The sequence below is a fragment of the Bombina bombina genome, chromosome 5, assembly GCF_027579735.1.
Source record: "Bombina bombina isolate aBomBom1 chromosome 5, aBomBom1.pri, whole genome shotgun sequence".
Lineage (NCBI taxonomy): Eukaryota > Metazoa > Chordata > Amphibia > Anura > Bombinatoridae > Bombina > Bombina bombina.
This window is the reverse complement of record NC_069503.1, coordinates 185,317,283-185,336,010: the sequence shown is the minus strand read 5'-3', so window position 1 is coordinate 185,336,010 and position 18,728 is coordinate 185,317,283. Positions and strand designations below refer to the sequence as shown.

Here is an 18,728-nt window from a genome sequence, read left to right as displayed (position 1 = left end):
TTTTTGTGTAAATGTTATTTTTTTATTTTTTGTAATGTATTTTCTTTTAAGTAATGTTAGTTTTTTTTTAGGGTAAGCGAAGGTTTCTATTTAATTTTACAGGTAAGTTTTTATTTTTTTTAAGATAGTATAGATTTAATTTATGGGTATTTTAATTGGAGTTAAGTTAGGGGGTGTTAGGTCAGGGGGTTTAGTTGTTAGTTTATTACTTTGCATTGTGGGGGTATGGCCGTTTAGGGGTTAATCATATATTTAGATAGTTTGCGATGTGGGGATGGCAGTTTAGAGGTTAACAGTTTATTTATGTACTTTGCGATGTGGGGGGATGGCGGTTTAGGGGTTAATAGTCTTATTTAGTGTTTGCGTTGTGGGGTGATGGCGGATTAGGGGTTATTAAACTAGGTGCTTATGGTAAGGGTTTTTTGTTCACTTTTTTGTTTTTTTTTCTATTGATTTCTATGGGAGAAATGCACACCAAAACTCCACTAGCGATGTTTTCGATTCTTGGGCTACCGCTAGCGGAAAAAAACTTATTTTTTTTCAACTTGTAATACAAGCGGATCCTGAGAATCGCAAAAAGCATATCGCTAGCGGTGTTTTCACTAAAGATAGATTTAGATTTGCTGTGCAACTTGTAATCTCGCTCTGTGTGTTTCACATGGCTCGTCTTATGGATTGGAATAGACTTAAATGGACAGTCTAGTCCAAAATAAACTTCCATGATTCAGATAGAGAATGTAATTTTAAAAATGTTTCCTAGAAGGTTCATATGCTAATTTCTTAGACCTTGAAGGCCACCTCTTTTCAGAATGCATTTTAACAGTTTTTCACCACTATAGGGTGTTAGTTCATGTGTTTCATATAGATAACACTGTGCTCATGCACGTGAAGTTACCTGGGAGCCAGCACTGATTGGCTAAACTGCAAGTCTGTCAAAACAACTGAAATAAAGGGGCAGTTTGCTGAGGCTTAGATGCAAGATAATCACAGAGGTAAAAAGTATATAAATATAACTGTGTTGGTTATGCAAAACAGGGGAATGGGTAATAAAGGGATTATCTATCTTTTAAAACAATAAAAATTCTGGTGTAGACTTTCCCTTTAAGAAGCCAACACCATTAAAATGTAAGACATAACCCAATATCTAGTACGTCTGCATGTGAACCTACTGTTCATTATGTGAAGTATCTTCAGATTAACTCTCACTACATTCTCAGATTTTGCTTAGAAAACGTTTGCTAAATACTGTATGTGCTGCAGAATAGAGTGAAAGTTTACTAGACCTCTTTTTTTTGAAAGACAAATAAATACCAATAGACATAAGGGACAGTGAATGTAAAAACATGTCCACCTCCAAGCAAGCAGTTAGTTGCTACAGAGCTGTTGAGCTGCTATAGCGCATGCTTACCTGTTTTCTTGCACATGGGCAGAACTTATGTTCCAGCCAGCACAGCAATGTTTTATTGTATATATGTATAGGGGATCATATGCATAGACAAACAGGGAGCATGCGCTCATTTGGGGCTCACCATCTGGTTGGAAACAAAGACAAAGCCTTTGGGCTTGGGGGAGGTCGGGAGAGCCCTCCTAGACTGATATAAATAAAAAGGTATAGGCTACTATTTAAAAGCAACTTTATCAATATCTGCAGTAAACACTTTTCACATTTACTGTCCCTTAGAGACTTAGCTGGGGATTCTAGCTGTCCAACACACACACAAAAATCCTCTGAAATGGGTAGATAGCACCAGAATCAGATGTCTGCAGCTCTGAGCAGCCATATGATCCCATAAACCCTGAAGTCCAAGTTAACTATAAGCTCACACCAAACTAAGATTAGACGAATCATTTAAAGGGATACAAAGGCCATAATTGAAACAAACATGGGTGCATTTTCCTTTTTTAATAGAAGCATTTTTTCAATTTTCTTAAATTAGTATAAATGCATCTATTAAAGGGTATTACTGGTTTTCAGAGGCATACGAACATATGCTCTCAGGACCCATGCACCACACTTTTTCAGAGAATCAGCAGTCGTGTTGTACATTTCAATTTTCACCTTTAAGACTAAAATCTTTGCATATGTTGCTAACAGTATACCCATATATGGTGCTACAGTACAAAGTTCATGTTATATAACACCACCACCCGAATCTTTCACATTGCTGCACATATTTACTGCCCAGGTCAACCCTTGTGATTGAAATTGCTGATATATTGTCACTCAGGGACATATATTTTAGACATCTAACAGTGCAGTACATTGTGACCATGATCAATGAAAGTGATGAGGGTAGGTGTCACAATATAAGCAAGGGAGTTATTTTATATTCAAGTCCTGCAAAAGATGTATTTTACAGCATGGTTGTGTCTCACCTACTGTCCCCTCATGCACGGAATTCTCAATCTATTATTAAAGGGATATTCAAGAGAAAAATTGAAATCCAAATATATGTATTTCAGTTTTAAATAGAAGCATTTTTGTAATATGCATGTATTAGCAAAAATGATTCTTATTAAAGCCATAGCCGTTTCAAAAGTGTATTTAAGTATGCACCGTGCACCAGCATTTTAAACACAGCACTTAATCAGAGAGTCTGGGGTGCTTTTACTATCGACTAATGACCCAATTTGTTAATTGCTGATAGAATACAAGCCCCCACTGCCACTCTGAGCAGCTGCAGTATTTAAAATGCTGATGCACTGATAATATCTAGATATGCTTCACCTGCACATGCAGAGAAAAATGTAAACAATAAAACAGTGATAACTTTTACTAGACGCATTTTTACCAATGCATGTATACTGCAAATGTTTCTATTCAAATACGTAATTCATCACTGAGCATTTACATTTTTGACCAGAATGTCCCTTTAAGCACAAAAACAGTCCTAACACATATCAGAGATTTGATATAATATGGTTAACATACAATATGATTATCTTTTTATTATTGTATACAGATATGTGCATTCTTCTACCTTAATATAAACTACACAAAACAGAAATATCTCCATCTGCTGACATTGAGATATACACTTAACACCCTCATGAGACACGATGATAGTCGTGACTGTAATTTTGTCAGCTTCCAAATATTGTCTGGTGATTCAAATTTATTTTATTAAACTTGTTTCAGTGTTATAGTAAATGTGCTTTTTTCCAACCTGCTTCCTTATTAAAGTTTAGTTGCTTTGTATTAACGTCTTGGCTGCCACAGCGGCTGTAACCGATTATTATGTAATGTGTTGAAGCACTCTCTGGCAACTAATGGGTTAAACTATCTAGTATAAATGTATAATGTAGTTTTACAACAGTATTAGTTCTTTATCCTAATATTACTAAATACATAGTAAAAAAATCAAGTAAAGACATTGAATACATAACATTGTTTTATTATATTTATAGTCAACTGATTTTCAGAAAATCTATTTATTATTCGTATAGAAGACGCTAAAAACAGTTTATGCAAATTTGTTTTTTAAGGTTATCTGACTATTTCATTAGCATTTAAGTCATCTTAATGTGATTTTAATGTGACAAGAGAACCACATTACAAGTTAGTAATGGCGAATAATACACTTTTTGCACATTTCTGAGCCTCATTCATCAGGCAGGATATTTGCACAATCTTATTTTTTTTGTTTGTTTTAGTGTGATTTTACAGATTCACAGTATGATCTAGAGAACAGACATCAAATAGTGTGTCACACTGTCCCAGAGTGTAACCTGACACCTCTTGTCTTAAAGTAACATAATCTTACCTTTGGATAATGGTATGTTTTTATTGTAGGATAAATTGACCCAGTGTATATCGGAATCTCCATGGTAGGAACTTTGGTATCATTTATTGTGGCATATGCAAGTCTGGCGCCATCTGGCGACCACCAATGAGCAATATGGGTCCTTAATATCTCCTCTGAAACATGAAAACAGCAACATGGTTATTAATACAATAAAAATCTTTGTTGACAAACACTTGGCTCTTAGTTGTAATCTTTAAAGGGATATGAAACCCAACATTTTTCTTTCATGATTCAGATTTTAAACAACTTTCTAATTTACTTCTATTATCAATTTTTTATTTGTTCTTTTGGTATCTTTTGTTGAAAATCAAGAAAGAAAGTATAGGATCCTGCAAATTTCTGGAGAACTATATGGCAGCAGTTTTTCAAGAATGTTATCCATTTGCAAGACCATTAGATGGCAGCATTTCCTGCCATGTAGTGTTCCAGACACGAAACTAGGTATCTCTTCAACAAAGAATGTCAAGGGAACAAAGCAAATTTGATAATAGAAGTAAATTGGACATTTTTTTAAAATTGTATTCTAAGTTTGCATCACAACATATTTTTATGGGTTTCATATACCTTTAACAATTTCTTAGAAAATGCAAACTGCACCCAAAGGAAATTTATTTATATCTTTAAGATAAAAATAATGCTTTGCATCAATTACCTGGTAAATATATATACATTGGGATTTTGGTACGTACTTATAGAGTAATTAACATTAAGCCCTGGGCCTCTCTCTGCTGTGATCTCGCTAAAGGTAACAATACCGCGCTATTTCTGCATGCACCACAAGTGGGGCAGTGCAGAAGTAGTCTTTCAGAGGTACTGAAGCAGAGAGGGACCCTCTGTGTCCCTCTCTGCATCGGGTAGCGGTGGTGCTGAATGTTGGTGGCATGGGAGGTTTAGGAGGGAGATGGGTGGGCGGCCCAACGCTGGAGGGGGGGTGGAATAGGTGGGACTGTTACACTACAGAAATAAAGTATGCTAAGAGCGGCAAGGAGGTGGAAAGGGGGAGGAGGGAGGATCTTGGAGGGGGACATTTTGACCCGTGTACACGGGCTTGAACACTAGTATAATAATAATACACTAATAATAAAAAAATAATCTGGTTAGCCGCTTTATGCCAGTGAATTGCACACTCCCCACATTTAAGTGTTTCCTGAAATTTGGAGTTTGGGTTGGGGCTTCACAATCTCGGTGTGGGATTTGCATTAAACAGATGGCGATTTAGGAACTGGAATATTAATTCTGTATGGCCCATGGGTATTTGATGAACTGAACAGCTCTGGGGCATTCTGTAACATGGTATTGGTAGGGCATAAGTAGAGGAAGACTTTGTGCGCATCACGTTAGCGTGCAAGCGAAAAACATTTACTTTCAACTTGTATTGTGAGTACTACCTGATGTGCGCAAAGAGCAGAAGTTGAGCAAAGTTAGCATGTGAATGGGAGCTCTTATCACCGCTCCACTCATAATCTAGCCCCATTATTGGTAGGAAGTGACAAACCTCCACAAGCATAAATAAAATATGCATTTTAAAATAACCTATTTTACATACAACAGAAAATATTTTTTAAAGGTTTTCTATGGGTTTCTTTGTTCAAAAAAATATCAACCCTAGAGTCAAGTCCAGGTCAGATGATCTAAAGCAGTGGCGTCACTAGGGGGTTGCGGGCACTCAGGTGACACCCTCCAGGGGGTGACACCACCAGAATTATTATTATTATTTTTTTAATTTTATTGAAATTCAAAGAAATACAATGTAGAGATGCATGTCTGACACTGTCTCTTAAGTGAAGGAGAAACATATGATGCCCACCAGACCGGTACGGTTACGGTATACTAAGTGCACACTGAAGAGGTAGGAGTGGAGGGCGGGCGGGGCTCTGGGGGTGGGCAGAGTGCAGAGGTGATTGGCCATAAGAAGCGGTAGGCACGCAGCCAGGGGCTGTGCACTGACAGACTTGGAACAGAGTCAGAGAGCAGAATTTTCATAGTTTGCGCCTAAACCTTTTCTTTAGTGATTTATTTTTAGAGTGCTCTGTCTGAGTGTTTTTGTATGTGTGTGTCTGAGTGTTTTTGTGTGTGTGTCTGAGTGTTTTTGTATGTGTGTGTGTGTGTGTGTCTGTTTGTGAGTGTGCCTGAGTTTTTTTGTGTGTGTGTCTGAGCGTTTTTCTGTGTGTGTTTTTGTGTGTGTGTGTGTCTGAGTGTTTTTTGAGTGTTTGTGTGTGCATCTGAGTGTGTTTTTAAGTGTGTCTGAGTGTTTGTATGTGTGTGTGCCTGTGTTTTTGTGTTTGTGTGTCTACTTTCTAGGGGGAGGGGGGGGGTGACACCATAACTTACTGCACCGGGTGACACCAACCCTAGTGACGCCACTGATCTAAAGCTATCCGCTCCGGTGATATTAAAGAATTCTCTTCAGTACAGGAACCAATTTTAACTTTAGAGCTTTTATTTAGCTATGCAGACACACACATATTTAAATATAATGATTTAAAGAAATCCCCAAAGATTTTACTTGATTTCTCTCCATACCGTTGAATATTTGATCATCCCTATATGAGATTATCTTTTTGGTGATTACTAAAGTAAGTTTGTTTTAGTTTTGTTACAGTCTCTTTACAACTTAACATTCACCAAAATAATATGATCTGGGATCCAGAGTATTAAGAGGTAATACAAGATACCTATTTACCAACTCCTAATGGACAAATCACCAATTCTTTTTTGGGGTTGTTTAGCTGTCTCCTTCCCTGCTGCCACCAATCCCCTGTAGATTTTAGCAATAATGAATAAAAGAAAACATGGTTCATGTCTCTCTCTGTAAATTTATTGTAAGTGAAATCCAGATATCCGGAAACAGAATTTCTCCAGTTACTGTCTGGTTCAAGCGTCCATCTGCCCATAAAGCAGACGTACATCTGGATATATGGATTACATAAAATGGACATAAACAACATCATAATTTCTTCCTATGGCAAGAAAAATAGCTTTGTGCTCCTTTGTTTTACAGATATAAGCAGTTTAAACTAGTTTTGTCTTTGGAACATTTGTTGTTAGCTAAGTTCTAAAAAAATAAAATTCTACATTAACACAGGAAAAGTCAGTTTGTCAGAAGACCTGTTAAACTTCCTTAATATGACTTACCGTCCCTGCATTTAACTTCATCCTCACATAGCCCCTGCAGAGTATTGCAGTTAAACATCACTTATAATGGTGTTCTAATATATGAGATTTATTGAAGAGAAGTTTGTTTATGAAAGTGTATTGTTTAAAGACTATGGTGCCGCATGGTGGCGATATATTGATGATATGTTTGGCATATGGTGATGTGATGTGAGATCCCTGGTGAATTTTGTAACAGAACTTAATACTTCAGTAACTGGCATGGAGTTTTTCCTTACATATATAAGGAATCCCTGGCATTCCAGGACACAAAAATCTATAAAAAAAAGGTAATGGTCTAGCTTTTGATTTATATATATATAGGAGACAGACAGAAATACTCTCCTTCATTAGAACAGTTTTCATCCTAGAGGCTTGGTTGAGTTTTTGCCATGTAGCCAATTGTTAAGAGTGCAAATAATTGTTTCTGAACAATACGTCCTGGAAACAAGGATTAGAAAAATGAAACAGAAATTCATCAATAGAGGATATCCCCCTAATCTAATCCAGAAACATATTAAAAAATAAAAAAATAAACTAAGATAAGTAAATGAACAAAAGAAAATATCTTGGATGTTCTTTGTGTCCCAATACAGCCCATATAGCGATAAGTATTCTAAGATTATTAAGAAGCACTGGCGTGTATTGAGGGACTGCAATGGGGACATAGAGGCCTTCCAAGAGCAACTAATGATGGCCTTTAGAAAGGTTAAAAACATAAGAGAACAATAACTAAAAACAGATGTTGGCTCAGGTAAAAATATACAACAAACCAAAAAGCAACTAAGATATTAGCCATGTATGGGTTGCATGAGCTGCCATTCTATGATTAAGGGTTATACCTTTAATCATACAAGAAGGGGGTGTAATTATAAAATTAAAAATTTCTTTACGTGTGAATCAACTGGTAATATATATGATTACATGTCCCTGTTCCTTGGTATAAATAAGAGAACTGACCCGTACAATCCGTGACTGTCTTAGCCAAAATAGATCCAATATTAGGTGTGGGACCACCTGAACTCCGGTGTCTTTCTATTTTATAGAAAAAGGCCACCAAATTAGCCAACTACATTGATGTATCATAGATAAGATTCAACCACTTTGGAGTGGGGGAGGCAGAGAAATATTGCTAAAACAAAATAACTGTTCTGGATATATGAACTAGACATAATGTCACTTAAGGGACTTAATATACACTTTAATTGCTCTGTTTTCCAGTGATTGATGTATATTATAAACGTTCATTTGGAAGGGGGATACAAAAATAACTATTCTGGCTATTTAATCAGTGCTCTGTGTGTAATATAGGTTCTTGCTTTAACTTTATTAGACTGTAGTTGCAATATGTAAAGATGAGGATATTTTTCTTTAATAAGGTAAAAATGCAATTATAAAAAGTTTAGAGAAAAATTAAATATAATAAGAAACATTGCCTTTAATTTAAGAAATTGATTTTAAGAAAATCTTTATATGTTGTGGCCACTAGGTGGCATTGTTATATTAGGAATAATCTAAATGTTTACAAGTGGCAGTCCATGCTTTTAAATGTATGAAGCTTTGTGATATAAATAGAAGCAAGCAGCTTCAACTAATGTATGCATGATTAAGGGCTGAAAGGCCCAAAACGTCACAAGTCATTTAAACTGTCCCAATAAAGGAATGATTTTAAGATAAGGTGCTGTGGACACTCTGTATATACATATAAGGGTGTTCTTGGTAAATGCAAGCCAACATTCCAATATATTACCAATGCCAATTGGTATATATCAAAAAAGCTCTCTCTCAGTAAAAAAATATTGACGCTTCTGCAGGTATAAAAAAATTGCAGGTGTTAAAGGGATAAGCCTTTCACAAAAAGTAGAATAATTCACACCTCAAATAAACAATATCCTAGTCAAAAAGGATGATCTTCCTGGAGTCATTCGGAAATAATTGATGACTTCAAACTAGTCATGAGAAGTCATCCTGAAGAATGCCCACAGGCCAAAATATTTAAATGAGATGACTCTAGAGTCACTTACTGACTGTTCATGCTTGTGAAGTAATCAGTAAAATAATCTGCTAGTGCAACTTACTTTTAAAGTAGTTTGATGATCATCAAATTACTCCACGAAAATAATCCTGTTTGTTTTGTGTGGTCTTGGAGTAAAAGTTACATTCAGAATGCTATTTAAAAACAGCAAAACTTTATTGCTATGCTTAATCAAACAAAAGCCAAATCAAGGCAGTTGAGGCACATTTGTCCATGAAAATGGTAGACCAGCTCATGTCACTTCAATCCCTCCAGATATCCTCCTTCTGAACATTCCATCTGTACAATGACTTAACCCAACTTCCCCTTCACTGTACCTTTACTAGCCTATATGATACACACTGGCCAAACAGCACCACAACAGCCACACTCCTATTCCACCAGCTAGAAACTCTTGCTACCTTTTTTTGAAAGTAAAAAATAAAATAAATAAAATTAACATAAATTAGCACAATAATGCAGCATACATTACAAAATAGGGGCTAAATTATGAGTGGAGCGCTATTTATCGCTCCCTCTCATGCGCTAGAAGTACACTTTTAAGTTAATTGGGTAGCACACGTATTACAAGTTGAAAGTACAACATTTGTGAAAGATCTCTAACCCGATACGCGCAAAAAGCTGAAGTTAGAACATCGCAACCACGTTAACATATTCCCCCCTAGAAGCCAATGGAGCAAGAAAAGTGGAAAAAAGCCTAACACCCTATTAGTACGCAAACCCGATTGAATCTTTAAAAGTTCTCTAACCCAGCGTGAATATTTCACATTCCAATGCTCTTCACATAGCATAATATGTTCTATTTATTCATAAATACATATTTATTTATATATAATGTTTTTTGGTAAAAATATATATCTATACCTATATATAACTAACTATATATAGGTATAGATATATGCAGATATATATAGGAATATCTATTTAAAAAAATTGGAACATATTCCCCTATGTGAAGAACATTGGAATATGAAATATTCACAGTAAAAACACAGTATAACACTTTATTAAATATGAATATTGCATAAATATGCTTTAACATGTTTTCATCTACTTGACTGCAAAGGGCTCCAATGCACTTAAATACAGTATATATATATATATATATATATATATATATATATATATATGTATGTCTCTATATGTATACATATATATTTATGTGTTTAAATGTGTATATATGTCTGTAAATATACACTTATAAATACATATGTACATGCATATATATACATATATATAAATATATGTATATATGTATATATATATATACACAGTATATATATATATATATATATATATATATATATATATATATATATATATATATATATATATATATATATATATATATACACACACACATATACATATCTAGACATGAATATGTGTGTTTGCCTGCCTTTTTTTTCTCTTAACACCTGAGACCATTTCTTTGAGTTTTTTTTTTTGTAGTAATGTTTTTTAATAATTTTCATTAGATGGTGTTATTATGAGTGTAACTGTTCTTTTAAAGGGACAGTAAACAACATTAACATCGATATATATTATAAAAATACATAACCATTCAATCATAATTCACATACACCCAATAGTGAAGAATAGCAGCAGTCATAAATATCCCTAATATAATAATCGGTTTATATGTCTCCAAAATGGCCCCCAATCTCCTCCTCCCTGTACCTTCTTTATCTACATTAAAAAAAAAATTGCAACACCTCGGCTCGTTCCTGAGGCTTTTAACTATGTTATCACGCAGTGAGGATGGCATATAAACGCTATTCGCACTTCGATGCGATTTACGAGTCGCTTACTAGAGGGGCATATGGAATCAAGGTTTGGAAGAAGTATCCTTAGGGGCCGGGTTTGGGGGCCATTTTTAATGGTCTGGATGCACAGTTTGAATTTACAATCAGACACAATACGATGTGAACAGGTATATTTAAACCGTTGCAGACTTGAGGTTCACAACTACTGAATACTACTGAATGAGGAGTGTTTACTGTACCTTTAAATGTATTTTTGATGTGTTTTGTGACACTTTTTTGTCTCGCGTAACCAGAGCTCTGACTGAGGTTGCAGTAATCATTTTTGGGTAAATTGCGATTGCACTCACACATTTGTACTTACTTTCAACATGTAATATGAGCGCTCCTTCTGACGTGCAAACAGCCTTGATAAACCTGATATCGCTTGCGCAATTAGCGCGCCACTCATAATCTGGCCCTTGATCTGATAGGACTGATTTAAAGAGATGGGAAACCCCAAAATGTTGTTTCACCATTTGGATAGAACATACATTTTTAAACAACTTTCCAATTTACTTCTATTATCAAATTTGCTTCATCCTTTGCTGAAGGACAACATTGCACTACTGACAGCTAGCTGAACACATCTAGTTAGCCAATCACAGGAGACAAATGTGTGCAGGCACCAATCAGCAGCTAGCTCCAACTAGTGTATGATATGTGCATATATTTTTTTTCAACAAAGAATACCAAGAGAATGAAGCACATTTGAACATAGAAGTGAATTTAAAAGTGTCCTAAAATTTAATTCTCTATCTGAATCCTGCACGTTTAATTCTGACCTTCCGACTCTCCTATCCCTTTAATGATAATTTATGAAAAATTTGATTTTTACATCCTTTTTTTTTTTTATATCATACTAAAGTTTTTATTTCTACAGTTATTTTTTATTATCTACATTGATTGGAACCTTAAAGGGACATTAAACACTAAATACATGCTAGATGGAATGATGCATTCAAAGAAAAGATTGGTCCATGACTAACATGTAGATGTATTTTATAAAGTTTCATTAGTTGTTTAAAAAGTGACAAAATAAGTGTAAAATTTTAGTGTCTATAAAACACTGGGAGCTGCCATGTTGTAACTTGTGTTACCTTCCCTGCTGTGGCCAATTAGGGTCAGTTATAAATAGGTCACTAGAGTGTGCAGCCAATGACTGTGTGGAATATAACCGTGTTCTGCACTTCCATTTCTAACAGGAACTGAAAAGCTCACAATTTCAGAATGGAATTACAGGCAAAGAGGACAAAATAAATAATGAAAGTATATTGCAGAGTTGTTTTATATATACAATTTATCATTTTATATTACCATCTCAAAGTGTTTAATGTCCCTTTAACAATATCAGCCATGCAGGTTCAACAACTCTTCCATTCAAGAGCCATTGTTTTCTTTCCTTTCTATACACCAGAAACAAACAGTTATAAATACAAACCGAGTGATTCTCTGATATCATTTTGTAAGCAATTACCTGCAAAGTAAAAAGAAAACCGTATCTATAGTAATAATGTGCTCTCAAAGGATGTCATGTAAGAAAACATAAAAGAAAAAGATTCTCACTTTCCCAGTGAAAGTCTGAACAAGAACATAGTGTTCCCTCTGCTACAAAGTATAGTATATTACTTTTTAAGAGCAAATACTGAAACGGATCCCATCCAAAAATAATATAAACGTATAAACATTTTTGTTTTTGTTCTTTCTGTGTTCAGCAATCAATTCAAATAGAACATAATAGAAGACCTGGTGCAGTATTGATTAAGCCTGTAAATTACAGCACTCACTTTGTCAGTCACAAGGACAGGATAGAGTGAAACCCACATGCGTTATAATATAGGAAAATTATACCACAGATTGCAGCAATTTCAGTAGTTATTGATCTCACATACAGTCAACCAACCACACTATTTGTTTTATGCACTTTGAACTGTTCATCACAGAAGCAAATAGACTCAGAGACACTGCTTAGAGAAGGATATGATTTGTGCACAAGTATTGGAAAATCATAATTATATTCTTAAAAAAAATGTGAGAGAAACAACCAAATAATTTTAAGTTTTTTTGGGGGTTTTTTTTGTACTGCAACAAAAAGTTCTATTTTATCCAGAAACTGTTATGAATATTTCCAGATATTTCACATCTAGAAAGAGCATCTCATGTTTTATGTCTGTATAGTGTGGTAAAGTAGTGCTGATTTGCTAGTCTGAAAAACCTTTAGAATCCTTAGTAAAATTCAGCGAACATACTGAACTCTCTTTGTCTACAAACAAGGTATGATTCAGACATATTCTACAAATAATATGAAAAAAAGATAAACTAATTAGACAGTTATATGCGATAGATCATATCTCTCTCACATATGGGGTTAGATTACAAGTGGCTCACTAACTGTTCCGTGCAAGCGATAAGGAGTATATCGCGGCTCTTTAAGGGTGTTGGAAGTGCTTGAGTGCAATTTAATTTAACACTGGTCGGGTTAGCACGACTTCAGAGCTCTGGTTAACTGTTACGCCAGACAAAAAAGTTGCAAAAAACACATAAAAAATACACGTAAAAGTACAGTTACACTACTCTGATAAATATTATTTTAAAAACATAGCATTAAAATGTTATAAGGGCTAAAAGATATGAGGTGTCAGATGTTTGAAAAAAAGGCATGCAAAGGGCTTTAAAATAGAGATACATACATACACGTCTTAATATGTATATGTATGTGTATATATATATATATATATATATATATATATATGTATGTATCTATGTGTGTACATATGTATTTAAGTATGCATTCTACTGTATATGTACAGTACATATTTCAAATTCCAATGTTCTTCACATAGGGGAATATTTATTTTTAAATAAATATTCCTACATATATCTGTATATATATCTCTCTCTATCTCTCTCTCTCTATCTCTCTATCTCTCTCTCTCTCTATCTCTCTCTATATATCTCTATCTATATCTCTATATCTCTATCTATATCTCTATATCTCTATCTCTATCTATATCTCTATATCTCTATCTATATCTCTATATCTCTATCTCTATATCTCTATCTATATCTCTATATCTCTATCTCTATCTATATCTCTATATCTCTATCTCTCTATATCTCTATATCTCTACCTCTCTATATCTCTATATCTCTATATCTCTATCTCTATATATAGGTATATATTTTGCAAAGGAAAAAGGGACAGTTAGTGACTATTAGCCCAGCACATAAGTATCACAAAAATTAATAGACAAGGTTGAAAGAACACTCGGTATACCAGGTTGCTGATAAAAATGTTTCATTTATATTCCTCAAAAATATGTGTTACAAGTCTATATAATAGATGGCAACTATACAATACACCAATGAGTCCCAAATATATATATATATGAAATAATTATATCAACAAAGTCCCATATATAACACCCTTAGAGGCCTCGATTAATCGGGTCACAATGTCCAAGTAATGTAACTGATTTAGAGAAGTGCTGGTATATTAATTCATATAGGTATACATATATATAATGTCTAAGATTAAGGCCATTGGCCGAAACATGTCAGACTTTTCTTACTGAATTCTGTCATAGCTTTTAACCTGACCATTAAAGTTAGACTTTTTAAATTTAAGGCGCTGATGGCTTCTTCTTTTCTAATATATATATATATATATATATATATATATATATATATATATATATATATATATATATATATATATATATATATTACAAAAAAACAAAAAACATTTATATATACTAGGCGATAAGCCTGCCCAGAGAGCAGTCTATTTTTTTAAAAAAAAATACAAACCCCCAAGGCAGCTAATGTTACAAAAAATAAAAAATTTAAAATTACAGAAAAAAAATAAACAAAGCTATCCAAAATAAAACAATTAAACTAATACCCCAATAAAAATAAAAAATTCCCCTAAAATAAAAACACCCCCTAATATAACACTAAACTACCAATAGCCCTAAAAAGGGCCTTTTGTAGGGCATTGCCCTAAGTTAAACAGCTCTTTTACATTTAAAAAAAATATGTCCCCCTCTAACAGTAAAAAAACCCCACCCACCAAACCCCCCAAAATAAAAAAGCCTAACATTAAAAAAACCTAAACTACCCATTGCCTCTAAAGGGGCATTTGTATGGGCATTGCCCTTAAAAGGGCATTCAGCTCTTTTACTGCCCTTAAAAGGGCAATCAGCTCTTTTACAGCCCAAAAAAACCTAATTTAAAAAAAAGCCACCCCAAAAAATAAAAAATAAAAGCCTAAGACTAAGCCCCAAATAGGTACTCGCCCCTCCTGAAGTCCGTCAGAGAAGGCGGCGCAGAGCAGAGGTGCAGAGCGGTCTTCTCCGATGCATGGATCCCAAGCAGCGGTCCTCAGCAACGGTTTTCAACGGCGGTCTTCAGCTTCACTGCATCCAGGTGGATTCCTTTGAGAATGAGTGCGCAATTGGCGACGTAACGCGTTACAAATGTGATTATAGTATAAATATATATAGAGAGAGAGCGAGAGAGAGAGCGAGAGAGAGAGCGAGAGAGAGAGCGAGAGAGAGAGTGAGAGACAGAGAAATATTGATTTAAAAATAAATAGCACATATTATTCTATGAGAAGAACAATGGAATATGAATTATTCAGATTTCATGTCGGGTTGAGCCCACTTGTTTAAACCCGATAGGGTTAGCGGGCATGTATGACGTCTATGGGGAATATGTTAAGGTGATATTCTAATTATTATTTTTGTGCGCGTAAGGTTAGCACTCGTGTGCAAACTTTTAACTTACAAACAACCCGATTTGCACAAAAAGTTATCGTCCAGCGATGTTTACGCTCGAACGGGAGCAATAAATATTGTTACACTCATTATCTACCTAGCCCACAGTCAGATAACTACAATACAGCCCAATAACTCTTCCCCCCTGCTTATTGGTAACACATAATTATGTGATGTTATATGGAAGTATATCTCTGTAATTCCACTTCATCAGAATGTTATATGGAAGTATATCTCTGTAATTCCACTTCATCAGAATGTTATATGGAAGTATATCTCTGTAATTCCACTTCATCAGAATGTTATATGGAAGTATATCTCTGTAATTCCACTTCATCAGAATGTTATATGGAAGTATATCTCTGTAATTCCACTTCATCAGAATGTTATATGGAAGTATATCTCTGTAATTCCACTTCATCAGAATGTTATATGGAAGTATATCTCTGTAATTCCACTTCATCAGAATGTTATATGGAAGTATATCTCTGTAATTCCACTTCATCAGAATGTTATATGGAAGTATATCTCTGTAATTCCACTTCATCAGAATGTTATATGGAAGTATATCTCTGTAATTCCACTTCATCAGAATGTTATATGGAAGTATATCTCTGTAATTCCACTTCATCAGAATGTTATATGGAAGTATATCTCTGTAATTCCACTTCATCAGAATGTTATATGGAAGTATATCTCTGTAATTCCACTTCATCAGAATGTTATATGGAAGTATATCTCTGTAATTCCACTTCATCAGAATGTTATATGGAAGTATATCTCTGTAATTCCACTTCATCAGAATGTTATATGGAAGTATATCTCTGTAATTCCACTTCATCAGAATGTTATATGGAAGTATATCTCTGTAATTCCACTTCATCAGATTACCTTTCACTTATTGCAACACACACAATTGTTTGGGAACAGTGTTTTGTTTAACCATAGATTGGCAGGAATCACATGTAAATGTTCTATAGGCTTGGATAAAATACACTTTGGCACACAGGGGTTTAACATTTTTTCATTTGTGATGAAATATCTATTCTTATTTCCATAAACAATAATTGCTTATTTAATTAGCATTTCCTATAGACATCTAGCTTTTTGCTAAGTGCACTGTAATTTTCCTACTCCTGCTTTACAACCAAATTAACCTGGTAATATAATAAATATATATGTTTGTGTGTTTATGTCTGCTTATCTGTTTATCTATTTATTAGAAAAAGGTCCTTGAGAGGTGACATGATTTCTTTATGTAAATATATTCGAGGCCCATATACATAGATGCAGAAGCTCTATTTATTCCAAGAAATTGTTTGTGACAAGGGGACACAATTTAAGGCTGGAGGAAGGGAGATTTAATCTCCTGCAATGTAAAAGTTTTTTCACTGTAAAATCAATAAAATTGTGGAAATCATTACCTAAGGAGGTAATAAATGCCAATACCTTAGATACATTTAAAAATGGTGTAGATACTTTTCTGGCTAGAAACAGAATTCAGGGATATGATTGCTTGTGTTAAATGTGTCACCATTTTTAATGGGGTTTAATTTAAGGGGACAGTCAACTCAAAATGTTTTATTGTTTAAAAAGATTATATCTTTATTACCCATTCCCCAGTTTTGCACAGCCAACATGGTTATATTAATATAGTTTTAACCTCTATGATTACCTTGTATCTAAGCCTCTTTTGACAGTCCCCTGATCACATGACTTTTTATTTATTTATTCTATCTATTGACTTGCATTTTAGCTGTGTTGTGCAGAACCCATGGGCGTGAGCACAATGTTATCTTTATGGCCCACATGAACTAGCAGTCTCCTGTTGCGAAAAGCAAATAAAAAAGCATGTGATAAGAGGGTGTCTGTAGTGGCTTAGAAAAAGGTAGACATTTAGAGGTTTAAATTTTATAAAGTCTATTAAAGGGAAAGTAAAGTCTATATTAAACTTACATGATTCAGATAGGGCATGTAATTTTAAACATCTTTCTAATTTACTTTTATCATCAAATGTGCTTTGATATCTTATTATTCTTAGTTGAAAGCTAAACCTAGGTAGGCTTAGATGCTGATTTCTAAACCCTTGAAGGCCGCCTCTGCATTTAACAGTTTTTCACAGCTAGATGGCGTTAGTTCATGTGTTTCATATAGATAACACTGTGCTCATGCACGTGAAGTTATTTAAGAGTCAGCACTAATTGCCTAAAATGCAAGTCTGTCAACAGATCTGAGATAAGGAGGCAGTCTGCAGAAGCTTAGATACAAGGTAATTACATAGGTAAAAAGTATATTTCTATAACAGTGTTGGTTATGCAAAACTGGGGAATGGTAAATAAAGGGATTATCTTTCTTTTTAAACAATAACATTTTTGGTGTTTACTATCCCTTTAAGTTCAACTCAACTGGAGCTTTTTTGTAAGTATATTAAGATTTGTATAGGTTGAACTCTATGGACTTCTGTCTTATTTTCAACCTTACTTCTATGTTACTATCTATCGCCTAGATTAAGAGTTTTGCGCTAAACAAGGTGCGAAACTAACGCCAAAAAAGTTGCGTTATTTCACTCTCCATAGCGCTGCCATTACCAGTTACTGAAAAGCCTCCATGTGCGTGCAATATGGTGGCGTAAAGCTCAATACCACACAAAAGCCAAGGGCTTATTTGATGTTCTCATGCGCACTTTCCCCCATAGACATCAATAGGGAGAGAGTGTTAGAAAAAAAACCTAACACCTGAAGTGCGGAATGAAAAATCTCTGTAACGCAACCTCATTGATGTCTATGGAAAAAAAAAAGGTACGTTTAAACCTAACACCCTAACATAAACCCCTAGTCTAAACACCTCTAATCCGCCGCCCCCAACATCGCCGACACCTAAATTAAGTTATTTACCCCTAATCCGCCGCTCCCGACAATGCTGACACTAATAAAAGCTATTAACCCCTAATCCACTGCTCCCCGACATAGCCGCTACTAAATAAAATTATTAATCCTTAAACCTCCGGCCTCCCATATCGCCGCTACTAAATAAACCTATCAACCCCTAAACCTCCGGCCAGGGCCGGTGCAAGGATTTTTGTCTACACAGGCGAAGGTGCATTTTGACGCCCCCCCCGCCCCTTACATCCATCTATTTACAGAAAATTCATATT

The 18,728-nt window shown here is 34.7% G+C and overlaps 1 protein-coding gene across 1 annotated transcript in view; it reads right to left on the bottom strand.

Moving 5' to 3' along the window:
• The window catches only part of DPP6 (dipeptidyl peptidase like 6), a 1,272,214-nt gene that overhangs the window by 158,492 nt on the left and 1,094,994 nt on the right, over positions 1-18,728 (bottom strand). Inside the window, exon 9 of the mRNA XM_053713807.1 lies at positions 3,765-3,919. Within this exon, the coding sequence (XP_053569782.1) occupies positions 3,765-3,919 (155 nt within the window). The remainder of the gene's footprint in view (positions 1-3,764; positions 3,920-18,728) is intronic.